Source organism: Mustela putorius, unplaced genomic scaffold, assembly GCF_011764305.1.
Source record: "Mustela putorius furo isolate JIRA1106 unplaced genomic scaffold, ASM1176430v1.1 tig00003896_pilon_pilon_pilon, whole genome shotgun sequence".
Taxonomy (NCBI): domain Eukaryota; kingdom Metazoa; phylum Chordata; class Mammalia; order Carnivora; family Mustelidae; genus Mustela; species Mustela putorius.
The window spans coordinates 13,303,139-13,330,535 of record NW_025422045.1 but is presented as its reverse complement, the minus strand read 5'-3'; the positions used below and the strand labels follow the sequence as shown (position 1 = coordinate 13,330,535).

Genomic DNA, 27,397 nt, shown 5'->3' with positions numbered 1-27,397 from the left:
GCAGGCTTCCCACAGAGCAGGGAACCCAACACAGAGCTTGATCCCAGGATCCTGGGATCATGTCTTGAGTGGAAGGCAGATGCTTAACGACTGAGCCACCCAGGCACCCCTCCTTTACCCCAGCTTCACCCAACGGTTATGTCTTATATTACTCAGATGTGGTTTTAAAACCTTCCATGACTACAGCCAGGCTCACCTCAGCTCTGTCCTGTCAGCGGCAGATCTTGGATTTGGTGGGGAGAGGTATCAGGAGAAGCTTTTGGAAGGAAAGGGATGCAGTAATCTTTGGGGAGAACAGGTCAGAGAAGGTAAATTGAAACTCCAGTGAGTCACAGTGAGAAGGGTGGAAGGAAAAGGGGTCAGAGAAAGGAAGACAGGGTGACTACAGGAGGTTGGGAATGTCAGGGAGAGACTACCCTGGGCTCTGTGGTAGAGGAGAAAGGAAAGAACAGGTGATGAGAGAAGATCAATGATTTCACAGAGAGGAACAGACTGGGAACTGAGAGGGTTTCTGGAGAAGAGAGGCTAGAATGAGGCTAAGGGTCTCGGGAGGTCCCTGAAGCTAGAGGTACCTACTGTGTAGGTGAGTGAGTGGAGAGTCCCAAGGGAGATGGGGAAAGCTAAGAAGAGAAGGCTGGTGGGGATGGGGAGTTGAGACATGGAGCTGGGTGCCTGTTGCCATGGTGTGAGCTGAGGCTCTGGGCCTCCATCCAGGATTCAGGATCTGGCCCAGTGGATGGATAGTCACTGCCAACTGGACACAGTCAGCTTCTTGGGTGGGTGAGACTGTCTGTGGGAGAGGGAGGATGGTGAGGGAAGAAAGGAGGTAAACAAGTTGGAAAGAGGCTACAAGGCTGTATAACTTTGCATGGTGACTGAAGCTCAAGACATTTGTCCTACCTTCTTTGTCTCTTGGGAGGGATCCTGCCTGTCTGTGAAGTCAGGAAGGAAGCCTTATACCAGGGATCAGAAGTTCGGGAGTAGGGTCAGGCTTGCGTGTGGTGGTGGTAGGGGGTGGTTCAGAATGAAAACCTTCCTTTCCTAGTAGAGGCCAATGATGCCTATCGGTTCGGCATCATTCTTCCCAGAACAGAGCAGGTAGAGCCTTTGGTTGGTTAGGGTTTCATTATAGTGGCAGCTCGTGGGCGGTTGTCTAGAGACCAGAGAGCAGATCGTGACGGGAATGGCGTCCTCTGTGAGTGTGCAGTATTCATTGTAATTCTCACAGAAGCTGTCACTGTACTTGCAGAACCTATTGATTTCTCTCCAGGGGGCATGCACCATGTAATGAATTTGGGGGCAATACCAACTCCACTTTCTGCCCCGCACATAGGCCATGAGACCATTACAATAGCCGTGGAAGCCCTTTGGGTAGCTAACCCGGGGATAGTCAATGTGTAATCGGCGGAAGTTTCTGATGGCGATCTGCACCTTGATGCCTTCAACCAGAGCTGGTCCTAGAACAAACTGGAGAAACACAAGCCGAGCCACAGATGGTGCCATTCCTCCTGCTGGTAGAGTGAAGTGGTTAGAGGCAGAGGTGGGTCTAGAGTGGCTGTCTGCGTGCTCGCTTCGGCAGCACATATACTAGAGTGGCTGTCTGCCCCTTCCCAGAGCCTCCAGCATTTCCCCATCCTTCCCCATGTGCCTTCCCCTATAATCTAACAGCTGGGATCTACTTCAGAGATCATCCAAACCAGGTCTAGAGAGAGGAGACGCTTACCCAAGTTCACCCAGCTGACCGGTCACCTTCACCCACTCCCCCAACTCCTTTGGTCCACCGCGGGGCCTCAGCTTCACCCAGTCTGTGAACTGTAACACTTACAGAATAAGAAGTCCAACCAGTCCTTGGATGAGCAACTCTTCCAGATTATCTCTGGCTCTGGTCAAACTTTCTGGTAAAAAATGCAAAGTGGACAGAAGGAACAGGCTGAACTACTATTCTCTGACTGCTCTGGAGAAAGGACAGGAGCTGGAAGACCAGCAGGGCAGGAGCAGTAATTCTTCTTGCCTGAGACCAAAGGCAGCCCAAAGGTGAGAAGGAACTAAAGAGCTCTCTGGACAAAGACCAGTCTGGGAGAAGGGAGTGCCCCTGAGTTTGAGGAGCCTCTGTGCTGAGGGGGTTGGATGGGTGGGAGGAGAGAGACATTGCTGTCTGGTTTCCTCCTTTCTGCTGTCATCAGAACACTTAGTTCCAGCTCCTTGCCAGAAGGCTCGAAGTTCTTGGGTTTTCTTTGATGTTTTCTTTGGTCTGTAGGCCATGCTCCTGTGGAAAGGTGAAAAGGAAAGCACTGTCATGTTTCTGAGGAACAAAGTGCTGCTTATTCCTGACCCTCAGAGAACAGAGGGTCTGCCACTCATCCCACTCATGCACACAAGGGCCGCCCACTAGAGTGCTGGCTTGAGAATCAGAGACCTCATTGTGGACCCCTGCAGTCCCCATCATCACCTCCACACTGGTCTCAATCACAGTATTAGCCAACTCTCTTACCTACAACCTCAGGCCCTATCAGGGTCCAAGCACTCCCAGAAACCTATGCATGTTGACCCTGAAGCTTCCAACTTATCAGGTGGGATTAGACAGCACAGCCTCAACGTGAGGAAGTGTGGGCCCCCTGAGCCCAGAGGATCAGATTCTTACTGGAGTTTGTCCTAACTCTCTTTGTCAACACTTGCTGCTGCTTGAGAACTAAAGAGCCTGCCAGCCATAGCCCTTGACTTCCACAGGTCTCTCCGCCTTGCCTCCCTGTAGGGTGTTGTCTGGGTGGTGGGTTTCATCATAGGACAGCCTGCCATCCTTGTCCTGGAGAATGGAGCTCAGATTTCGAACAAAGACCCCCAAGTGTTCCAAGGCCAATGTGTAGTCTAGGGGTGGTGCAGAGTACTAGAGGCACTGGGGATACTGATGTTGCTCTTCCTGACAGCATTAACTGGAGTCCAACACTGAACCCATTCCCCCCACAATTTGCTTCTCTTCCCATGTTGCCTGTCTCCCATTTCCTCAGTTACCTATGCAAGAAATCTGTGATCCTAGATCCTTCCCCCTCCCTTACTCCACCTGTGGGGAGGCAGTGGCTGCAAGGTGGCCAAGAGTAAGGCTTTTGAGTCAAACAGACCAGAAATCCTGGCTGAACCCTGGCTCTGCTACTTACAGTCTGTGTATCACCAATGTAAGTTTGCTTTAAAAAAAAAAAAAAAAAACACTGTAAGTTGCAGTTTCTTCATCTAGTAATGCGGGTAATATTTTATACATCATAGCAGTATTAGAATTCATTACGATATATATCAAGAGATTTTAGCTCAGTGCCTGGCACCTGGTGAGTCCTTAATATGAGCATGAGTCCATTAGTCATGCAGCTCTAACATCTAAGACTGTTCTTGAAACTGTCCCTTCCATCCCTGTGTCTTCCCTGCACAGGCTCCCCCCTCTCCACATCACATGCACTCCAACTCCAGTAAGGCTCTACACCTCACAGGACAGAAGACTCCCCATGACCCGACCCCTACCATGTCTCCAACTACATCGCCATCCATGACTGTTTCCCCATTTGTGCCCCCTCGACCCCCTCATCCTGGCTTATGCCACCTCCTTTACCCAGGATGCTGTTCCTTACCTCCTACCACTCTTACCCCCATCACCTCCACTGAGGTAGTTCATGTGAAGACTCAGCCTGGAAATCCTGTTTAAAAAGCCTCTGCTTGGAAGACCACCCTCTGGGAGGTGTACACAGCCAAACAAGTGAATGTGAAGCCCACACACAGCCCGGTTGCTCATCTATATCCTTCAGGCTGGGTCTATAGGCCAACAAGGCCAAGTTGGAGACTTGCAAGGAGCTGCCTGAGCCTGGCTGACTCAAGTGTTGGTTTTGAGGAAGTCTACTATTGTTCCCACCTCAGAGCATGCCTCCTCTTCCCTATTTTCTCAAGGCTGCAGCTTCCCTGAAAAGAGGAAAGGGCTTTTCATGAAAGGCTCCTGGTCATCCTCTTCCTGCATTCGCTACCCGCCTACCACCTGGACACACAGTTACAGAAATGAAACAGCCCTTCATAGAGGAAAGAGTTCAGGACTTGATATCAGATAACTTACTGAATTTTTGCTTCCTCATCTATGAAATGGGATGAATACTTTCCTTACCTCATGAGGCTGCAAGAAGAAAGTGAGATGGTCAGGATGAACATGAGTTTCGACTATCACACGGTATATAAACAATGTATAACTAGATATCCTCTTCTGGGTTCTACACCAACTAGTTTTTTCCCCTGACTCAATACTGGCAAAGCCTCTTTTATTTCCCAGATGATCCGAGTGACCTTCCTCATCCCAGCTCTGCCTCCTCAGACACATGACTTAAAATTCATCTTCATGAAGCTTTCTATTACTAGCCATGCCCTGTGTCGATTACCTTAAAAAAATTTTTTAATTAATATTTTAAAGTTGTTAAATACCATCTGAAAAGCACTATGACAAATGCTGGGGGCAGTATAAAGGTAAATAAAACAGCTCCAGTCCAGATTACATGTATAATTCAGCAAGAAAGATACACATATAAGCATATGTTAGAAAGGCCTGAGCACAGGACAAGGAGAGGTGCTCAGTGTGCCATGGGCCTTCAGGTTCTAGACTGCAACTCTGGTGGCCTGGCCTTTAAAATCCTATCTTTGGGGCGCCTGGGTGGCTCAGTGGGTTAAAGCCTCTGCCTTCGGCTTGCGTCATGATCCCAGGGTCCTAGGATCGAGCCCAGCATTGGGCTCTCTGTTCAGCAGGGAGCCTGCTTCCCTTCCTTTCTCTCTGCCTGCCTCTCTGCCTACCTGTGATCTCTGTCTGTCAAATAAATAATTAAAATCTTTAAAAATAAATAAATAAAATAAAATCCTATCTTTGATAGGATTTTGATTGATCCATAGCATTGATCCATAGCATTGCTGCTTTCATGCTAACATCCTTGTCATGGTTTCATCTGTTCCTGAAGCCTGAGATTTGTGGAATTTGTTGCCTCATTACACTGGGCTTTACATACACAAGAATTACTCTAGAGATGAAGAAGCTAAGTTTGAGAGAGTAGTTTGCTCAAGGTCATATGTTCTCAAAGGGGGCAAGGGTGGACAATTTGGTCATGTTGGGGTGGTCACAACAGGGAGGGACCACTGGCATCTAGTGGGTAGAGGCTGGGGATGCCATTAAACATCCAATATTGCTCAAGGCAGCTCCGGCAACAAAGAATTATCTAGACCAAATGTGAACAGTGCTGAGGTTGAGAAACCCTGGTCTGGGGCACCTGGCTGGCTCAGTCAGAAGAGCATGCGACTCTTGATCTCAGGGTCTTGAGTTCAAGATCCACGTTGGGTGCAGAGACTACTAAAAAATAAATAAATAAATACACTTTGAAAAAACGAAAAGAAAAGAAACCCTGATCTAACGAGTGAATCAGATCTCCTAACAAGGGCAGAATTACTTATGCCTTATCTATTGAAAAGGGTTGGCAAATCTCCAGAACTTAGAAATATTTTTGTTAGATTTTACTTTTAGTAGTGATGGTTTTTCTACCAGTGAGAAGAGCACTGAATGTTCACCACTGAAATGAGAATTTTTGAGTTGTTTTCTTGTAAGGGTGACCCTCTGCCTGTAGACCTCTACACATTCTCTCCCTCCTTCCCTCCCCAGTGATAAGCATTTCCAGAACAAATAGTTAACGTTCAAGTGCAGGAGTGATTCCCTGTGATTGAGGGGAACCCCAAGATTTTTCCTGGAGTGGGCTTACCACAATCTCAGCAAAGTCATTTTTTGCCCTGTCCAACCGAAATTGATCCAACCAGCATAGTGTGTCATGGGCAGTTCCTGGGCTGTCCTTGAACCCAAAGGATTGCTTCATGCAGCTCAGCCTTCTTGTCATGACTTCACCTCAAGCCCAGGGTTGAAGTCCAGGAGCTGCACTGTCAGATCTTCCATTTACTAACCAGTGCTGAGGCTGCTGGTGGTCCCACCTGGGACTGGGATCATTCGGGGGCACAATGAATGCCTTCTAACCCAAAAGTTGAATCAGTTAAGGGTCATTTATATGCAAGGCACTAAGCTATCCCTGGGGAAAGTGGGAAAGAAGTGTAATATAGATGATCCGTGTCTTCTGAAGACTAGATAGTCTAAGTTGAAGGAAAATGATAAATACATATGAAGAAATAACCGATGATTCAAGACAGAAAATTATACATCTTGAAGACAGAACTATAGGAATTTAGAGGTGAAGAAATCCCTCTGAATTGGGAGGATCGGAGCAAATTTTCTGTGTGAGGGGCAGGTCATCCTGGGACCTTGGGATGGATCTCAAGGTATGGTTAAGAGTTGAGTAGAGATGAAGAGGATTATGAAAGGTATGCTTAAGAAAATAGAGAAAACCAGCTTGGCTAGAATTGAGGCGCCTCGGTGGAAGAAAAGTCAGAAACAAAGTTCAAAAGATGGGTTTGCCAAATTGTGGCAGACCTTAAATATCAGGCTAAGGAATCTGAAATTTATTCTGTAGATAAAGGGGGAGCTGACAGTGGCTTCTGAGATAGAGTGACCTAATGAGGCCTTTCAACCCCAGAGTAGGTCCCCCTCTTCTACATCCTGGCTTGTCTAAAGGCGTTGGTCTGGGAGCCAAGGATTCCAACCTTCTGTCACTGCCGTCTCCTCCAGACCCACAGCTGTTCCAGGAAAGGTCATGAGAATTCAAAGACCCAGAGCAAGTCTCACATCTGACCCCAACTTGCTGTTTGTTTCACTTTCTCTGTCTGCAGAAACGAGCCCGTTACCTTTATTTATCCTGGGAGCAACAAAATTAGGATAACAGAATTTGGATCTGCTCCTGCTTGGAGGGAAACTCTCATGGGCTTTCCATCGGTATCCAGAGGCTGTGTGGAACTCCGGAAGCAAGAGAGGCTGGCCTCTGAAGAGTGGGCGCCAGTCCAGGCCCGGCCCTCCTCTCAGCCAGCTCCCCGCACCCCTCCCAGTGCAGGCCAGAGGAAGCAGCAGCTGTTGTCCTGTGGGGAAGACAGGCAGAGGTCCACCTGGCGCTGCTGGGATTTTCACAACACCCGCCCCAGTGACTTTAAACTCACACACGCACACGCACAGGCATGCACGCTTCCATGCATGGGCATGGGAGTAGCCTGGCAGGGATTGGGCCAAGAACTAGGACTATGGCCATAGAACGAGGAGGCGAGCGTAGCTACCTCATCTCCCTGGATAGAGGCTGCTTGTGAGAGGGCCTTTCTTCCCTCCCCTCCTCTCCCCCCATTTTGTCTTCTTGCTCACCCCTTTCTAATTTTTCTCTTTTCCCCTCTGCCAGACTCTCTGATCAGTCCTTGGCCTGATGCCTGACCTCTTTTGTTCTCCCTAATCTTGTCCCCCCCCCTTCCTCCATCATTTCCTCTTAGTCCTTACATGGGGTGAAGGAAAACGGGCAAAATTATCCTCCCAAATGCAAAGTGAAGCGGATCGTGGAATCTAGAGAGTTGGGGCAAATCAATCAATAAACAAAATCACCTGCCTTATCCAAATAACTGAGGCAAAGTAAGGGTTTCAGCTCGAGTTGTAAAGGTGGTAGTTTCAACTCTTTAATTTTTGTATGCAAACCTAAACCTTTACTCTCTCTCTCCTTTGGCCTGAGACAGGAGGGTAGTGTTTGACTTCCACACAGCACTCAAGCCAGCTTCTGGAGAATTCGGGGTAATGGGCTTGAAGAGCAAACTAAGATAATTATAATGACAGGAAAACACAAGAGCACAGGGCAGTGCAAGTCGTGGTTTGGAAACATCTCACTCTAGAATAATGAGAAGTGAGGAGTCCTGGCTCAGAATTCAAATGAGCTCCTGGCCTCCCGCTCCCTCCCCTGAGCCGGGCCTCCTGTCCAGGGCAGGACAGGCCTGTGCTGATCCGCATTCTGTCCACAGTCTGCTTTAAACCATGGATTTTATTTCCAAACATTTGCATCTCTACAGCAGCAGAGGCATAATTCTCCATCCTGAAATCCAAACAGCAGAGATTCAGGCTCCTTAACAAAGCAGCAAATGCTGTTCCCACAGCCAAGGCCTCCCCAAGAAGCCGGGGAGCCAGAGGCCTGTGGGAACTTGCTCCTGGTTCTCTGTCCCCATCTAGTGGTGCTTGCCACCTCCAACATCGTTTTTTCTTCCAAAAATCATCCTCTGCACGCCATCTGCCTCTGCCTTTGGCTCAGGTCATGATCTCAGGTCCTGGGATCAAGCCCCACATGGGGCTCTCTGCTCAGCAGGGAGCCTGCTTCCTCCTCTCTCTCTCTCTGCCTGCCTCTCTGCCTACTTGTGATCTCTGTCAAATAAATTTTTAAAATCTTTAAAAAAATAAAAATAAAAATAAATAAAACGATGTCCTCTGGCCTCAAAAACAAACACCTTCTCTTCCCGACTCAAACTTCTGACTTCTGGACCGGAACACAAACTTTACAATCCAGACCACTTTTAAGATTTTTTGTATTTATTTAAGAGAGAGCAAAAACGAGAGAGATCACAGAGGGAGCCTGCTTCTCCTTGCTGAGCGGAGAGCATGATGACATGGGCCTCCCTCCCAGGACCCTGAGATGGTGACCCAAGCCAAATGCAGACATGTAACCGACTGAGCCACACAGGCGCCCACTCAAGACCATCTCTGTGGCTTTGCTCCAGTTACAATCTACACAACAGCCTTTCACTCCTCTGCTTAGAATGGCCGCCCACTCTCAGGGACCCTCCCCAGTGTGTGCGAAGTCAAAGTCACAGTCTTTGCTGGTCTCAGAGGCTCTCCATGATCTGTCCTCTCAGCACTGTTCAATGTGGACCCTTCTTCCCCACAAGTTCATGTTCTCAAATTCACATCTTTGTCCCAGAAGGGCCCCCCTTTAATGTCCCTATTTAAAAATCACTGCCTACAAACCTCCTTCTTTTCCTACCTCTGTCCTTAGCAGTTATCACTTCAAGCAAAGGGTGTATTTACTTTTCACTATCTTTCTCCCGATGAAACGTAAGCTCCACCAAGGCAGGGATTTTTTTCTCTTTCTTTCACTGATCACGTCAGCACATGATAGGTGCTTGAGAAATATTTGTTTACTGACTGCATAGGTGAACCTAAACCTGGTGTTCTGAGATCACCTATTACTTACAGGTGAATCCTGAAAACAAAAGAACTGCTCATCTCAGTTTTCTAGATCTTCCCCCGCACAGAGTGTGATACTTCTAATCCTCAGTGTCTCAAGTCTTCTGAGTACCATATGCCAAGCTCACTCGAGCCCCCAGAGCAGTTCCAACTCAGGCTCTCCACACACCTACGACTACTGCAAGGAACAGGGCACACAAGAGCAAGACCTAAGGCAGAATGAAGCAACCACCACCCCCAACAGCATTTCCAAATTTGGACAGTGTTTAAGTTTTGCCAATCTCAATGAAGTAGGGAGGAAGAGAGTGAAGGATGAAAGGTGTTGGGAGCCTTTGCCAGGTAAAGCCAGGTGGCCCTGCTCAGCCACCTGCTACTCCTGTCACTGAGGAGTGACCAGAGGAGTAAATCACTGCAGAATAGCTGAGTTGGGGTGGTGTTGGGCATCGTGACTGTGATGATTCGTCTGCTTCCCTGTCTTGTCCATCTCCTCCAAAAGATAAGCAGGAAGACCTGATGACAAGAAATCATACCAAGCAATATTCGAGGCTATTCCCTCTGTACCTCAGGTTAGAGAAAAAGCTATTCTTACCACCACAGGGATTGGTTCTTCCCAGAGTCATGAACCAGAGATGTATATAGGAGATAAATGGCAGCTCTCCCTGAAATGCATTTTGGGGTTGACACCTGGGTCCGGTGCTTTAGTAGAGTCACTGAAACCATGTGGCCAGGGGCCAAATCTAGTCTTGGAGTGTGGGGAGTGACGTTTCCTCATTGCTGAACCTGTTCAGGCAGGTACACTAGCTCCATAGGTATCCACTTATTTGGGACATTTAGGTGGAAAGGCACATAAGTTTGATTAATTTCCTGATCCCCAACTTCACCTTCAGTCCACCCCAAACAGAAGCAACATAGGTCAGGCCAGCTCTTAAGGAGTCAAACGGCAAGTAATCTGAGGCCAGTGGCAGGTAAGGGCATCCTCAGCCCCAGAGCAGGAGCCGCCATGCAAGACTCAGCGAGGAGGTGCAGACTGTGCAGGGACCTGGGTGAGGAGAGAGGACAGAGAAGGGACGGGTTCTGATGCAGGTGAGCGATGTGACAAAGGAGGAGAGGATAAGGACACCCATAGGGGAGAGAGGAGAGTGGGGTGGGGGATGGAGACATAGAATGGGGATACAGGGGACATGGGGTGGTTTCATGGAGAGGATGAGACACAGAGCAAGGGAGAAGGACATAAGGGGGATGGGGCTTGAGGAAGAAGCAATAGAACAAAGAGTGGGAGACAAAAAAGACAGGATGGGGGAAGATAGGCATATGGAGTGAGGGGGATGAGGTCACAGTGGGTGAGGAGGGCGAACAGAGCAGGAAGAAGGGATGAGATACGGAGGGAGCGGCGAAGGAGACTTAGGGGAGAGTAACGGTGATGAGCTAGAACACAGACAGGAAGACTAATTTCTCACCACCTGCTGTCTGCCCCCAGCAACCCCAGCCCTCCATCCTGACTGCTTCCCTATGAGAGATGGCAGCCGCCAGAACAGGGTCCTGCCCTCTGCTGCTGCCCTTGCTGCCGTAGCTGTGGGTGCCGAAGGGTCCAGTCAGGGCCAAGCCCAGCAACATGACCTCGGCTCTGCGGTTTGAAATTCAGCACGTGCAGCCCAGGCCCCCAGGGATGCAACACGGCGATGGGCAAGGTCAACAAGTACACAAAACATTGCAAACCCTTCGACGCCTTCCTGCATCAAACCTTCCCCAGTGTGGCCGCCACCTGTCGCACCCCCACGGTAGCCTGCAAGAAGGGTCGAAGAAACTGCCACCAGAGCAAAAGCCGTGTCTCGCTGAGCCCATGTGAGCTCACCTCAAGGAAGTACCCAGGGTGCAAATACAAAGACAGGAGAGGTTGCTTCTTACATTGCGGCCTGTGACCCTCCTGAGAAAGGGGACTCTAGGAAATTCAAGCTGCTTCCTGTGCACTTGGACAAAACCCTTTAGGTTTTCGGCCTTCCTGCCTCTCATGCTACACCTGACTTCCCTCTCTGGGCCTCTAGGCCACTCCTCACATGCCCACAGGTTATCTTCCTCCCATGTCTTAGGGCCCTTCCTAGCTCAGTCTCTTCTAAGAGGGCTGAGCTCCAGAAGAAATGGCCTCTCTTCTTTCTGTGGCTGCTTTTTCCCAGGAGCTTATACCCCAAGAGAGGGGCTGAGCAAGCTAGGAGTATGGGCTCCCTGGTCTATGCCTTGGACCTCTCTCTCCTGACCCATCTTTTCACAGCAGCATGACAAGATGAGGAAATGAAAGGACAAGGAGGGCGTGAAATTTATGGACAGAGCTGTTCCTGTTCCTGAACTAGGAATCTTCCACAACTAACGTGCTGGTGACATGACCTGTGTGTGGAAAGACGGCTGGAAAGAAAGAAAATGAAGTACCACTCCATGTCTATACTATATAAATTTTAGGTTTTTCGTGGCATTGCCACATGAGTCCCTTGGGAAATAGACTCGAGAGGGATAATGGGCTTTCTTTGGGGGAGGAAATGGAGCTTTCAGAAAGTGCAATTAATTGAAGAGCTTGTCAAATTGGTTAGTAGCAGAACCTGGACTGGAACCTAGGTCTCCTTATTCTAAATACAGAGCACTTTGTGCTTGTCCCTTGGGCAAAAAAGGAGAGACCTCGGCAGACAAGAGAACTGGGTAAGAGTTCACCCATGAAGAAATGTACCCTGAGAGCTCTGAGGAGCCAGTTGCCCTGTGTCCGCTGCAATCAAGGTCACTAGCCCTCTAGCCAAGAGCTGTTTATGAGGTGTTCCAGAGATCTCAATTCATTCTCTTTCTGCCTCTCTAATTGGCCTCCGCCTTCTCTAGCCCACTGCTCTTCCGACCTGGGCCCCGGGCCTGGCTCTGGCTAGATCCCTTTGGCCTGAAGGCATAGGGTCAGGGGAGTGTCCCAGCTTCATCCCCCTGCTCCAGGATCACATTTCCCTTGACCTCAAGGGACTTCCGTGGCCCAGAGCCTGCTGGTCACAAACAGGCTGGTGGGAGCTGCCAGAGCTTCCTTCCTCTGATAATGATCTGTCCTGCCTCGGTGCTTCCCTGGCTCCCCACTCTGGCAATCTGCCCAGGCCTGAGGGCTTGAGATGTGGGAATGCCATCTCCCAGTCCCCCTGGGCTGCACACACCATTGCTCTGTCTCTAGAGAGTAGAACTGGAGAAGCTATGGCCTTACCTTGGGTCTATTGTGAGGTGCTCATGTCCCAGCCCACCTCCATTGCCTGCAGTCCTGATCATCACTAGCCCCTTCTTTCTTTCCTTTATTTCAGCCCCAGACAAACCGCACGATGCCCCATGCCTGCCCTACTTGACCGTCCAGTTACCTTGTTAGACCTTCCCTTCCGAGCTGGGCATCTGTTCTCTTTCTGTCCCTCCCGGACACCGCCAGTGCTCCCTTACTCCTTACCAGAGTCAGAGCCAGTTTGGAGCCAGATAAAATTGGGTGTAAATCTTGGTTGGCTCCATCTTCCTGGCTATGTGACCTGGAGTAAAGGAACAAACCTCTCTGTGGCTGTATTTTCATACAGTGAAATTACAGGAGTAATCCCACCTCCCCAACAGGATTGTAGGAAGATTTAGAAATTACTTCCATGTAGCCTTAATCAGCCCTTGGCACTGGTGAGCATCTAATAATGATCACTGGTAGCAGCAAATAGTAGTCCTGTCATATTCACCGTGGCAAGCATGCAGATTAAGCCAAACACCCCACTCAGTTTTCCTTGAGGCTTTCTCCTGCTAGAGTGATGTTCTTGAGTAGGCTAGAGGACAGGTCTGGCAAGCAGTCCGGCTAGGTGGGCTGGGTGGCTTGAGAGGAGGAAAGAAGGTAGGGAGGGGATGGTCATAGAAAAAGGTGAACATTGAACAATTTAAGCAGAGTGTGGAGCCAATACATTGATGAGCCTTGAAGTAGAGATGCACTAAATACACATTGTAGCCAAAGGCCAAATGACTGAGTGTAAATCTATGGTCATTATATCTACATATATCCTATGGTCGTTATACTCTACATCTGTCACTCTAAATAGATGGTTTTGACTGAGATGCATAGAAAAGCAAGATACTTAGGGGTATTGATTTTTCTCAATTCTTTTTATTGTAACTTTTTATATATTTGTATAAACATAAATTGTATAAATTGATATTTATCACATATAAATATAAATTATATATATTGATATTTTTTCTTATGGATATTATGGTTTTGAAGACACCCTCCACACAAAATTTTGAAGTGGCTAAAATGATGCTTATTGCATACTCTCAAAATGAGAATTCCCAAATAAAACTTTTTCTTGGAAGATTCATTACCTAAGTAGTATTAAATAACTAAAACTTCAGCATAATTCAAAAGTAATTTGTGGTGATGGAGTTCAGAATAATGGTATCCTGGGAGCACTAACTGGGAGGGGTAAGAGGTAAGCTGAAAATGTTCTTTCTTGGTCTGGTTATGTTTACTTTGTCAGAAAACCCCTTGAGCTGTATGCTTAAGGTTTGTGTACTTGACTGTATGTAAGTTATACCTCAAAAAAAAAAAAAAATCCTCTTGAATGTATAGTTCTTTTTTTTTTTTTAAGATTTTATTTATTTATTTGTCAGAGAGAGAGCAAGCACAGGTAGACAGAGTGGAAGGCAGAGTCAGAGGAAGAAGCAGGCTCCCTGCAGAGCAAGGAGCCCGATGTGGGACTCGATCCCAGGACGCTGGGATCATGACCTGAGCCGAAGGCAGCTGCTTAACCAACTGAGCCACCCAGGCGTCCCCTGAATGTATAGTTCTTAAGAATTATTTTATTTAACATGATAAATCTAAATATATCAATCAATTCTATAAGGACTATGATATCATGGAATCATAGAAATAAGATATAACCTAATTTCTGTTGTTATGCCTTATAATATTTTTTGAATATAATAGTACTTATGTTGTTTATTAAATTGTTATAAATACTTTTGGATCAAAAAATATATAAGGATCATTTTAAAGTTATCCAGCTAATACACTATCTCCTACTTTATAATAGGTCAACTAATTTTCCTATATTATGTGACAATTCTTCATTGTTTTGTATATAATATAGGCTTTGACAACCATTATTACAGCATTTTTCTTTTTCCTTTTTTTAAGATTTTATTTATTTATTTGAATGAGAGAGAGAACATGAACAGGGTGAGGGCCAGAGAGAGAAGCAGACTCCCTGCTGAACAGGGAGAAGCAGGGCTTGATCCTGTACTCCAGGATCATGATCTGAGCCAAAGGCAGACACTTAACTGACTGAGCCACCCAGGTACCCCTAGACAATTTTTTTAAAATAATAAATGTGCATTTATACTTCTACTGACTGATAGAATTTCAACATTTAAAAAAGTTCATAAAGAAAATTTCACTCTCTGGGCGCCTGGGTGGCTCAGTTGGTTGGATGACTGCCTTCGGCTCAGGTCATGATCCTGGAGTCCCAGGATCGAGTCCCACATCGGGCTCCCAGCTCCATGGGGAGTCTGCTTCTCCCTCTGACCTTCTCCTCGCTCATGTTCTCTCTCACTGTCTCTCTCTCAAATAAATAAATAAAATATTTAAAAAAAAAATTCACTCTCAGGTTACATCTAGAGTGCTCACTAATATTTGAAAGTGATTCAGATATTAACTATGAATCCAAATGACTTGCCTTGTTCTCATTACTGATGCTTTAACATGACCTTGATCAAAACCAAGTTGACAGATGCCAAGAATAATGCTGAATAATGGTTATTCAGTTTTCCAAAGGTCAAATGTGAGGTCCAAAGGCTTGGGCCAATTACCAGGTATTCCTATCTGAAACTTGAAGGATGGGGAAAGGAGGCTGATTAGTTACTAAACACTTCTGTTTCTGGGGATAGGAGTTGGAGAGGGGAGGAGGGTGTGCAGGAGAACTTGCCCAGCCTTGTGTAGGTTCCTTTAAAGGAAATTGTTTCAACCTGGACCTAAGGAGCAGTATGGGGCACCTGGGTGGCTCAGTCGGTTAAGTGTCTGACTCTCGATTTCTTCTCAGGTCATGCTCTCAGGGTCTTGAGAAGGAGCCCCATGTCAGGCTCTGGGCTCTGCTCTGGGCATGGAACCTGCTTAAGATTCTCTCTCTTCCTCTCCCTCTGCCCCACCCACCTGCTCACTTGTGTGTGCTCTGTCTTAAGAAGAAAGAAAGAAAGAAAGAGAAAGAAGGAAAGAAAGAAAGAAAGAGAAAGAAGGAAAGAAAGAAAGAAAGAAAAGGAAAGGAAAGGAAAGAAAAGGAGTCCAGTAAAGAAAGTAACACAAGAACTGGTACTAGAGCTCACTCACGTTCCTACAAGTGAGAACCAAGGTACGTTAGGTAGGAGACTTTTTTACATGACCCTGGTTTCCCAAAGTCTCCATACTCTGAAGTAAATAACCCATAGACAAGAAGGCCAGTTGAATCAATGTGAGAAGTGTCCCATCTCAAGGGCAGAACGTGGGAAGAGGAAATGCCCTTGAGATGAGGACCCTTCTCCACACATTGATTCATAGTGTCAATTACACTATTGATAGTATCCATGGCTCTAGGGGATAACCCCAGTGCTATGGCAGCAAAAAACATACCAATAGCAATAACATCCAGAGACCCTTTCCTTTGAGAGAACCTTGGCCCATTCTATGCTCCTGCATGACTGAGCTTCCAAAAGGACTTTGAAGATTTTTTATTTTCTCTTTTTTTTAATTTTTTAAAAATTTTTCATGATTTTCTCTTTTATAAGTTTTCACTTACCCCTATCCCACCATGGAAGGTAGAAAGAAGAGCAGGTACAGCTCTTGCCAGGATGTTTGCCTGTCCTGGACTCCAAAGCAGCCAGGCTGGGAGCACCCATGACACCACAGGAGCATGAGAAAACATCACTAATAGGCTATGGATCATAATAGTACTGTGAAGCCCATAGTTCCCAAGAGCAGAACTAAAGAAAGATGTTTACACATAAATACACATTATGATGGAAAATCCTCATCTATATAAAGGTAACCTACTTCATAGGAGTATTAGGTAGATTAATTGTGACAATATATTTTAAGCACTTAGTACAGTGGCTGGCCTATAGGAAAAGTTCAAGAGGTGTTATCATTTATATTTATCGCTGCGGTGTCAAATGTCAAGTGACCAAACCTGTGATGGATGGAACAGGCCTGACTTCCGTGACAGAAGAACAAAGGATTTAAACAGAGGCCAAACTCCTCCTTAGCCTCCCTTTGCCAAAAGTAGTCCCTAGCCAAGAGTGGATAAAGTAAGGCTCAAGGTCAGACAAAAAGGACAACATGCATTATCGCTCTAGGTAAAGTAATTTGGAGTGGGGTGGGGGTAGGGGGCAAGCTCCAATTGGAGCGAGAAAGGGAGGGGCGTTAAATTGAGTATATCTGTTCAGACTAGTTAAGGGTTGCTTCCCCCCCCCCCCAGCTCTACCCTCCATGAATCAAAAGATGTGAAAAGAAGGATTTAGGGCCACTAATTTTTGAGGGTGTCCTCTACTCCAGGTCCTCTCTAAAGGGTTCATGTATCACAGCAATTAAAGGCGAGAGGCTCTGGTGACGTTTCCAACTTCCCCTCCTGACATCTAAGTCCGTCCTCAGGTGAGCTTACTATGCCCTCGCCTCCATCGTGGACCTCCACATCCTTCCCACTCCCAGATGGAGCTCCCTTTCCTACTTTGTCTTCCATCTCTCAAAATTGCCACCAGGGCCCATGGCTCATGGTCCTTCCCTGCTTTCCAACAGACTTCTTGCAGTGGGAAAACATCATAGCTGTCGCTTTCAGTGGTCTTCACATAGAAACTTAGTTGAGCTTACACATTTAAAGCATAAACTGACTTGGTATAAATTAGTACAAACTCCTGCTCAGGCTGTGGCATCTAGCACAACACAGATCTACACGTCTATAAAGCTTTTGGCTCTTTCGGCAGATATTCATAAAAGTAAAATGTTACAAGAGATGGTATCCACTGACCTCAGAGATCATCTAGTCCAGCCTTCCCCATTTTGCAAATGAGAAAAATAATACCCAGAGGACTCGAACATCTTGTCCAAGATCACATGGCTAGTTTAAGTAAGTACTCAGGCTTCTTGAACCAGTCCAGTGATATTTCCAAACTGGAATTCTAATTAATTATCCCAGATGCATCTTAGACATTTTCCAAAGTCAAATTCACTGTCCGTGGTCTGGCAAATCAATCTGCAAATTCCCAGACTTGAGAGAGAAGCATGTTCATTCAAAAGAGGGTTTAGTGTCCGTAATCCCAGTGTGTTTACGTTTCTGCCTCTCACCCATGGACCACAATCCCCTTCACCTGAATGTTCATATTGTGTCAGTGAGATGAGAACAAAACAGAACCCAAGGACTTGGTTACAAACTAGTCAAGTATGTCCTCGGGCCATACCACTGGCTGTTGGAGACATGAATAAGGGCATGCTGCAAGAACAAAGGTCTTCACTTTCCATCTGCTATTTGGAGCCAGTAGGAAAACATTTGGCAGACCTCCAGGTGGGCCTGAGACATCCCAAAACATTTTATCATGGGTAAGGGTCACTATTCTTTACCTTCAAAGTTGGTGCATGCACGGCTGAGTTTTTATGGTCAATAGACACAGAGCAATGTGTCTCAGACTTTTCCCTGAAGAGCTAGTAATGGCAAAGGAGAATTCATTAAAATACCTCAAGTCTTGCCCAGCAAACATGAACCTTCTCTGAAGCCTCCTTCTTTCACTTAACTAGTATTTTTAGAATAGCCATGTGCAGAGATGTTTTATATGTTATCTTAAAATTTCATTTGTGGGTAATAAGAGATCAAAGCTAATTTCCTGGTTTGGATGGTTGTGCTGTGCTGATGTAGGGATGTAGGCAAGGGAACTTGTAATTAGGAAATACTCACTTTTGTATTAAGGGCTAATGGAACATCATGTCTGTAACCTATTCTTTCAGAAATGTTAATAATTGGGGAATCTGGGCAGAGCATATATGGGAGCTGTGTGTAATTTTTCTGAAACTTACTTATAAATTTGAGATTACTTCAAAGCAAAAACATTTTAAATTGTAAAAAATCTGTAATTTATTTGAATTTTTCAATATACTCCATCATACAGTTTTATTTTATGTAAAAATAATGTTTTAAATTACTTCCTCTTCCCACCCCCAAATAACTTCAGGAAAACTGGGAAAGAAGACAGTTATCTTATGTGTCTTTGTATACCCCTCATATGTCTGCATTCAGTCAAAGGTAGGAGTACACTAGCCTTAAGGGGGTTTTCCTTAACTTGCTCTCCATGGGTCTGAGTCTCTGACCAGTATTTCTCTTCAAGAACTGGGTAAGAAAGATAAGATAGTATGGGGTAAGGGCAGTAGGAAGGTCCTTCACGTGCTAAAAATAAATAAATAAATATAAGAGAGGCAGAGAAAAACATTCATAAGGCATTTAGAACAGTGACTAGAACCCAGAAACCCCTCAGTAAATATTAGCTATGATCATTTCTATTACTGTTGTTTTTGTCACCCCTGGGAGATCCAAATGCTGCACACAGGCTTGTACTAAGTCAAAGACTGCAAAACACATGTGAGCAGAGCCCCCTGCTTCAGCTCTGGTTGGGCTGAAGATTACATGCTCTGTTTCCTGAGGACAGATCCTATACTCAAGAGCGAGAGAGACAGTCCAACTGCTGAGGCAAGATCGTGGTGGGACTGGGCTCCCTGAGAAGACCCCAAAGAGCTACACAGTAAAGAGGAAATGGACCTGGCAGGGGACAGGGTCAGCCACTGTGAACAGAGTGATACTTTCTAGAAGGAATATGGCAATAAATTTCTTGTAACAGAACTCTGAGACTCAGAGTTCAGAAACCAGGATCCAAGATATGTCATGGCCATGGTTTCTTCAGAGCCAAGGACCCCTCTTGGATGAGAATCTCTCTTGGAGAGATTCCCTATTGGAAGCTTCTGACAAAACCCCTGCCTCAGTGTGAGACCAACCACCCCCAGCCCTGGTGGTTGTTGACTCATCGCCAAGGTCCTGGATCCCAGTAAACAGACAAAGAAGTATAGTCAGAAGAGCTGGGCATGGTAGGTTTGTTCTTCCAGAGCTGCTCAAGAGCAGGACGCTGCCCTTAAGCCTCACCCTTCTTGTTCACCTTTGGGCTTTTCCAGTCTGAGCCCGTCTCTACCCAGTTCCCTGGATGATCAGTCGGTTTACACTATTCTGTTCCTTTGTCTCTTCTCTCTCTCACAAGGATATCATTATACAGACTCAGGACATACATCACTGGGAAGCTCAACATGCACAATCTCATCTCGTTTTTGAAACAGCACCGCAGCAAGTTTGCATGGCTGGAGCCGATCAAAGGCCGGGACAGCGGGGATCACTGCCAGGAGTAAGTGCTCCTCCCTGTCACCTGTCCTGGCTCCAGGTGGTCCACCATGGATATGTCAAGTTGTCGGGCAGAAAGCTAGCTAAGAAGCTATGTGGAGCCCAGAGACACAACTGTCAGCAACCACTTGCCTCCAGCAGCTGATGTTCTACCATCATCGGGCTTCCTTCTGGGTAGATTTTATTTCAAGCCTTCTGCATCCCAGATTGTCCCCACCTTGGCACCTCCGGACAGCAGCAGCAGCAGTTCCTCTCACACCCCGTCGCAAGGAACTTATCAGAGCATGTCACTTCCAGTTCAGTAGTAACCGTGGATCCTCCCATTGCTCTCCACTGAGCGACCAGGAAGCACTTCTGGACAGACTCACACAGGACCCAAGCAAAGGATAAAAAAATGCATATGCCATGTTCCCCTTAGCCACTCCTAGTGGCCCCGGCCCCTCCTGCACCACCTCACTCCTCCAGAACCCCCTTCTTCCTGGAGACTCTGCCTCTCACCACCAGAAGGAAGTTCAGAGTGGGAAGCCTGATGACCCATCCTGAGGGTGGCACTTATAGGTCAAGGACTTTCTTCATGCTGCTGCTGTCCCTCATACCCATGACCCAGACAGACTTCTGTGGCGCTCTCACCCACCCTTCCTCGAGGATCCGGAAAACACAAGTGTTTAGGGGATCATCACTGATTCTCTGCATTTCCCCCTTTGAGCTACTTCAGGGTCTAACTGTGCAGTTTCCTCTTATGTTCTAGTTTGGCTGTGAGCACTGGATGTTTCTTCTTGTTTCATAGAGTCTTAGTACCGGGGGCATTTTAGAAGTTATACAACTGTTACACATCCTTGTGTTACAAACAACGAGGATTCTGAGAGGCAGCACAGTCACTGAGTGTCCCCTCTGGGCTAGAGAAGCACATGATGACCTGATTCCTGTCCCACGAGTTTTCCATCCAGTTGGGAAGACTGGACACACATGTAAAAATCAAATAACAAAGCAAGGAAGCACACATCTAAAAACCCAAATGAGTGGTACCAGGAAGTAATGCTGAAGGACGTGAGGTTCAGGAGGGATTAGCCCAGGCTAGATTTGACTGGGAGGGTTCACCCATGTGATCAAGCTGAGCTCTGAAAGATGAATAATATTTGAGGGAGGGCTCTCAGGGAAGGAAAAACAAAAAACAAACAAACAAACCACAACAACAAACAGAAGTGAAGTTGAAAAGAGCAAAAAATGCCCAGTAGACAAAAGGAAGACCAGTCCATTAGAATAGAATTTGGTCACCAGGTGACTCTTAGCCTATAAGGTAACATCAACAAACAGGTAAACAGTATGGCAGAAAGGAACAACATAACTTTGGTACCAGATCTACATCATTTTCAATCCCACTTAATAAATATGTAACCTTAACCTCTCCAAGCCTCTGTTTCCTTTTCTGTAAAAGAGGGGGGGGTAATAACATGGACCACATAAATGCTTTGCAGATAAAATTTTATACAAAGTACAATGTCTTGGCACACAGTAAACACTTATTTAAATTTTTATTTATTTGGGGACACTTGGGTCACTCAGTGGGTTAAGCCTCTGCCTTTGGCTCAGGTCATGATCTCAGGGTCCTGGGATCGAGCCCTACATCAGGCTCTCTGCTCAGCAGGGAGCCTGTTTGCCGCCCCCCCCGCCCCCAACCGCCTGCTGTTCTACCTACTTGTGATCTCTCTCTCTGTGTCAAATAAATAAATAAAATCTTAAAAAAAAAAAAAAAAAAATTATTTATTTGAGAATGAGAGCGCACACACTCATGAGTATGGGGAGGGGCAGAGAGAGAGAGAATCTCAAGCAGCCTCCGCACTAAGCACAGAGCCTGATGCAGGGGTCATCCCAGGACCCCAAGATCATGACTTGAGCTGAAATCAAGAGTCATACACTTAACAGACTGAACCACTCAGGTGCCCCAGTAAATGCTTTTTTAAATGATAGCTTGAATTCTTAACAAAGTACTTAACACTGTGCCAAGCAGACCTTCACGAAATTGTGGTTAGTAGTGTCTCTTTCCTTCTGCTGGTGTGGTACAGACTGTGCTGACTGGACCCACAAGTAGGGCCGTGTTTAGTATCACTATACCATGCCCGACACCATAACACTCCATCACACTGAATATATTTAATATACATATTCCTCATTAAGTATCATTCTTGCCAAATTGTATCTGAAATTATATTTAAAGCTTTACTTCTGAAGTTGACTACAAATACTTTTGCAATTGGTACTGCTCCTTCTGCAATTATAGTACTTGAGAATTCTTATAAAATGAGAATATATAAACTAAGATTGTTTTGCAATATAATAAACTTTTTTGAGTGCCAAATTTCAAAATAAATGAAGTCAACTGTGTTACTGTGATAACAGGTAAGTGCATATTTTACAGTTGATTTTGGAAGTTGACTTTTCCTGTATTGGAGAGAATGTAGTTTTCTTCCGGTCTTCAATAGCATAGGCCCTTGAAAACCTCCCAAACCCTAGGCACTGAGCCTCTGGTGCTTAATGGGTAAAAGAGCCCTGAGACTGTGGCAGTTGGGAAGAGTTATGATGATGACTAGGACCAAACACATGATCGAAGGAACCCCTTTCCTAGGCCTGTCTGAATGGGGTTGGCCAGGTGCAGGCTCAGCATCTACCTGAGTTAAAGCATATTTGCAACTTAATTGGATTCAGAGCTTGCAAAATCTGTGGTCAATCATCTCAGTCAGCATGGAATGTTCATGCCAGCCCTTGGCTCACCCCCGGTCCCCCATCCCTCCCATCCCCACCCTCATTCCAAAGCCCAGAGGTTTGGGTCTGCAACTGTTAATGAATAATCACTTGGTGATCCTCCCAACCCCATGGGAGAAGCTCAGCTGAGGGCCTGCAAAAGAGAAATGACTTCTGGATAAATAAGTATATATTTTCTCCCTGGGGCCCAAGTCAACTGTTGGCTGGATAATGTTCTCCTGGGCTCAAAAATCAATGTTTTGTTAGCTTTGAGGGGAGGCGTGCATGAAGAGATCCCTGCTGTGGAAAAGGTGAGCTTCGTTGGTGAACCAGGCTCCACCTCAGCGGCAGAGGGACAAAAATCTCAGCAGTTTCCCCTCTGGCAATGCAGATCCTAGGAACCTCTGTGATTTGTGCCACTTTAAGGAGCATTTTATCTCAAAGGCAGTGAAGTGATAAGTGTGTAAGTGATAAGCTGTCGCCCAGACCAATTGTGCCAACTGTAGTCATTTGCTTTGTCCCTTGACAATTGTTACAATATCCCCTCACTGCCAGTCCTGTAACTTACTAAATATATATGTAGGGCGGTCTTTTGGCATCTGACTCTTGTTTTCCGCTCAGGTCATGATCTCAGGCTGAGCCCCATGTGGGGTTCTGCCCAGGGTGTGGAGTGTGCTTGGGACTCTCTCTGCCCCACCTCTCAAATAAAAAAATAAATATTTAAAAGATATATACAGAGAGAATATTTTATATCAATATATAAATAAATCTTTATATAAATATATAAATAAATCTTTAAAAGACATACATATATCTATATATATAAATTCTTTGGTATTTTAAAATTTTTTTTAAGTTTTATTTACTTATTTTAAGTAATTTCTACACCCAACATGGGACTTGATCTCATGACCCTGAGATCATGACCTGAGCCAAAGGCAGACGCTTAACCAGTTGAGCCATTCAGGCACCCATTTTATTTTTTAATTATGATATTTTTTACGTAATCCCTACATTCAACGTGGGGCTCAAACTCACGACCCTGAGATCGAGTCGCATGGTCCATATAGACTGAGCCAGCCAGGAGCCCCAGTATCATCCAGTTTTTGTAGCTGATATTGTTTGTAGCTGAAGATATATCCAGATATTGTTTGTAGCTTAAGACTCAGCCTGAGATCTGTGGTCTCTATTGGAAAGGGGGAGAAAGAATTTACCTCCTTACTCGAATAGACTTCCTCCCCAATGTTATCACAAGGATCAGAAGAGAATTACTGAAGGCAATGTTCATGCACCACCCAAGACCACAAACAGAGACCTCACTGTGTGCTCTCCCTATGGGAACCATTTTCCCCCTCCCTTTTCAGCCTGGCACCACACCAAAGGGGTGGGTTAAAGTCAGAAAGCTCTTGGCCCCAGCTCTGCCATTCATAGGTGGCCTCTTTCACAAACTCCAGCTCCTTCAACTAGAGGAAGTTGGTTGAGATATGTCTAAGGACTCTTCCAACTCTGACACTCTATCATTCCAAGACTTTCTTCAACAGGGCAAACGTCTGCCACAGAAAGAACCCAACGCACCATGCTGCTTGGCCAGCTGGAACAGGGGCTCCTGTACTGGAAGCGACTGTTTCTCTAGCTTGGGTGAGAAACTAGGCCACAGAACAGGAAGAAATTAGCCTCATTCCACCACCTTAACACTGACTCAGGAACACCTGAACTAGTCTGGGATAGTGGAGTATGGACCCTTAGCCCATTTTCTTTCCGAGATTGGTTTCCCCTATGATCTGACTCTCAGTGCTTGAAACAAGAAACCTGGGAGTGTGGAAAGAACACAGGGCATTGGAAACCGAGAGGTGTTGATTAAAATCCTCTTTCTGACTCTCTTTAACTGTGGGGTGATAGGCAATTTCCTTAACTTTTCTGAGTCTCAGTTTGGTCATATGTTAAAAAACGTAATCATACTTGCCTCATAAAACTCTTATGAGAGATAAACAATGTAAGTATTTATTGTAGGGCATAAAAAGGCACATTATCTGCTGGGACTGGACCATAAAACGTCAGTGGTGTTCTTAAATGTCTGAGGCCATGGAGGCCCTGCATAATTGCCTTAGGGTATGAAATTCTTGGAGGGGCAAACAGGGTTCCCCCGATGGTGTCACACTTTTCCTCTGTGCCATTGCTCCCCTACCGGAGAGAGCAGCGCCAGAGCAGGATCCCGCCCTCTGCTGCTGCCCCTGCTGCTCGGGCTGTGGGTGCCTGAGGTACCAGCCAGGGCCAAGCTCAATCACAAGAGCTCAGCTTTGCGGTTTGAGACTCAGCAGAGAAAGTGCAACTCAGGCCCCATGGATGCAACACAGTGACGGAAAAGGTGAACAAGTCTGCAAGAAGGGCTGTAAGAACTGCCACCTGGGCCAAGGCCCTGTGTCCTTAATTACATGTGAGCTCATCTCAGGGAGGTGTCCAGACTGCTCCAGCAGCTGGCCACTCCTTCCACCATGGCCTGTGTCCCACCACACCACAAGGATGGCCTGGTTCCAGCTGGTAACAATGGTCCCTGTGCCCATGGTAATACTATCTAAAGCCAGGTGTCCCCCCCCATGCCCACCCCAAGCTCTGCAGACTCCAGACATGGCTGCTGAATTCCCACCCTTGAGTTCTCGACTAATCCTTCCCCTCTTTGCCAATACCACTTCCCTCCCACACACGCAATTTCACATACTCTTAATTCCATAGGGGGTTTTATGGATGCTCCAAGTGATGAGGAAAGAGGAGACATTCTCTTTAGCCCTTCACTGTTGCCTGTCTTGCTTTCTGAATTTGGTACCATGAAGATCTCAGCAAAGGTGGACCTAGGTTTTGTGGGCCTTAAGGTGTGCATGATTTTGGAGGCCCTCTTAAAAAAAAGGAATATAAAATGGCAAATGCCAACCAAGTCAGGACCTTGGGAGGGCTGTGTTTGGACACTTTAGAGGGATCCAGGCAGGGAAGATTATTTAAGGAAGAAAGGCAGGAAGATCTGCCTGGGTTCCCCGTACCGGCCCAAGGTGTCTGGTTTTCATGCAATAAAAGACTCTGTTCTTCCCCCCCACCCCCCGCCCCCGAGTGTGTGTTAACTATCCCGGGGGAAGTACGGAGCTTTGGAAACCCCGTCTTACCTGTTAGTCATCAGCTTTTCCTGTTCTGCAGGAGGGAAGGAGGGCAGCACCTTGAACAGGCGTGGGCTTGGAGGCACAGCGGGGTCAGCCTCCCACCCACTTGAGAACTGCCTGGTGGTCCCATCTCACTTAGGGGAGAGGTAGGGGAGGAAGAGCAGGTTGTGTCCCCAGACACCAGTCAGATCTGGGGCCTGACCCCCACCCCTTTGTCTGTCCTCATGCTTCCTTGATATGACCCAGAGCAGGGACCTCAGCTTTCTGAAGTGAGTCTCTCTCCCTTGGGAATTTCAGAATCAGGACCTTCCCAGAATGTTGATCTGGTCCTAATTCGTTCTTCTCGAACTATGAGGAAGGAGGAGTTTTGTGTGCAGTCTGCCGCAGACCCGTGCTTTCACAAAATACAAAAAAGTGAATTACTAGAAAAATAAAATAGAACATATATGTGTAGAAAACACAAGGCTGAATTTCTTATCATTAGATTCAATTAGCATAAAATTACTCTATCAAATTGGCATAAAAGTGTCTCGATGCTTCCTCTCAATTTCTCCACCTTTCCTGTGAGACACTCAGAGAAAAACATACACATATTATACACATATGGGCACATAAATACTAACATGAGACATACACCTCCATACACAAGGACACAGATTCATACACGTGCATGTGTGTGGCCAACACACACAAGCACACATCAACACACACACACACACTCAACAGTGAGACAGCCCCTCTCCTTCCCTCCACCAACTCTGCCTCTTTCCCATATTTAGAAAGAGATTTTCCTACACAGATTAGAGCTCAGAATAAACCAAGAGTGTTTGGGGGAACGTGAAAGTGGCAGAGAAAGCAGAGACTCCAACAGATCTGACTCCCAGCCCTCTTCCCTGCTTTCTAGAGAAAGAGATTGAAGGCAGAGCTCCCCGTGACCTACCACACCCAGAGTGGTCCACCCCAAATATAGCTTCCCCTAGACGCGTCCTGGCGGCCTTGCCACACCACACTCCTCTCGTCACTGTCGCCGTCTGGCCACCCTCTGTTTCTGACCAAGGAAGACGTGCTGGAAGTGAGAGAAAAACAACCTACTCCTACCCGCCCTGGCATCTCCCCAGTGTTGTGGGCAGCTCCACTTCCTCTGTCTCCACCTCAAGAGAGGGTGTTCCTCAGGGGCATATTCTTAGCTCTCTTTTCTTCTCACAACAACACTCCCTAGAGGAACCTGGTACACGTCCAGAACTTCAGTGGCCACTTACCTGCTCCCGAGAACATACCTCCCTCCCCCACCTCCCAAGTACCAGGCCATCTACCTGCCCTCACCAGCCCCCTCCAGGTCCTGCAGGCATCTCAAGAAAGACACTCAGAACTGAGCTCATGATCTGCCTGCCTTCCAGACTAGCCCCTCCTCCTGCAACCTCCCCACCGTGGTTGGTGGAAATATCATACCCAATCATTCAAGGGCCTCATCTAAGAGACACCTGTATGAACTCATTCTTTTTCCTTCCTTTCCTTCTCTGGTAATTCACCATCTATCCCAGGTACTGCCTTAAGAGGGCGCACAAGTTCTTGGGTTTTCTGTCTTTCAGCTATCCTGGGTTCCTAACATGTGCCCAACACACATGACAGCTTTGGAGGGTACTATGATTTTGGAGTTAGACAAACACATCTATGTTGTTGTGATCAAGGATTTGTAATCTAGCTTGGGAGACAGATTAAAAACAATACCTTTGAAACACCATTTAATGATAACAGAAAGTACTATGATACAGAAAGTATAGTGAAACAGATTCGAGAACAGTTTTCTCCCAACTCTTCTAGGGTTTCATGCATCCCAACTAAGCAAACCCATTCTCTGTTAAATAAAAATCCTGTTATATGGGGCACCTGGGTGGCTCAGTCTATTAAGCAGCTGCCTTCTGCTCTGGTCATGATCGCAGGGTCTTGGGATG

At 46.4% G+C, this 27,397-nt stretch overlaps 2 protein-coding genes across 2 annotated transcripts; one reads left to right on the top strand and one right to left on the bottom strand.

Moving 5' to 3' along the window:
- Nucleotides 1–59: 59 nt before the first annotated feature.
- Nucleotides 60–27,325, bottom strand: RNASE13 (ribonuclease A family member 13 (inactive)). The gene is made up of 2 exons (XM_004758554.3): nt 25,452–27,325; nt 60–2,266 (listed from the first exon to the last, which is right to left on the bottom strand). The coding sequence occupies exon 2, from the start codon at nt 1,582–1,584 to the stop codon at nt 1,042–1,044; it is 543 nt and encodes a 180-aa protein (XP_004758611.1). The 5' UTR covers nt 1,585–2,266; nt 25,452–27,325; the 3' UTR covers nt 60–1,041.
- On the top strand, nt 10,656–11,537 carry RNASE7 (ribonuclease A family member 7). The gene is given in 3 exon segments (XM_045067464.1): nt 10,656–10,790; nt 10,792–11,033; nt 11,035–11,537. Coding segments are annotated over 3 exon segments (468 nt in total). The 3' UTR covers nt 11,126–11,537.
- Nucleotides 27,326–27,397: the final 72 nt, after the last annotated feature.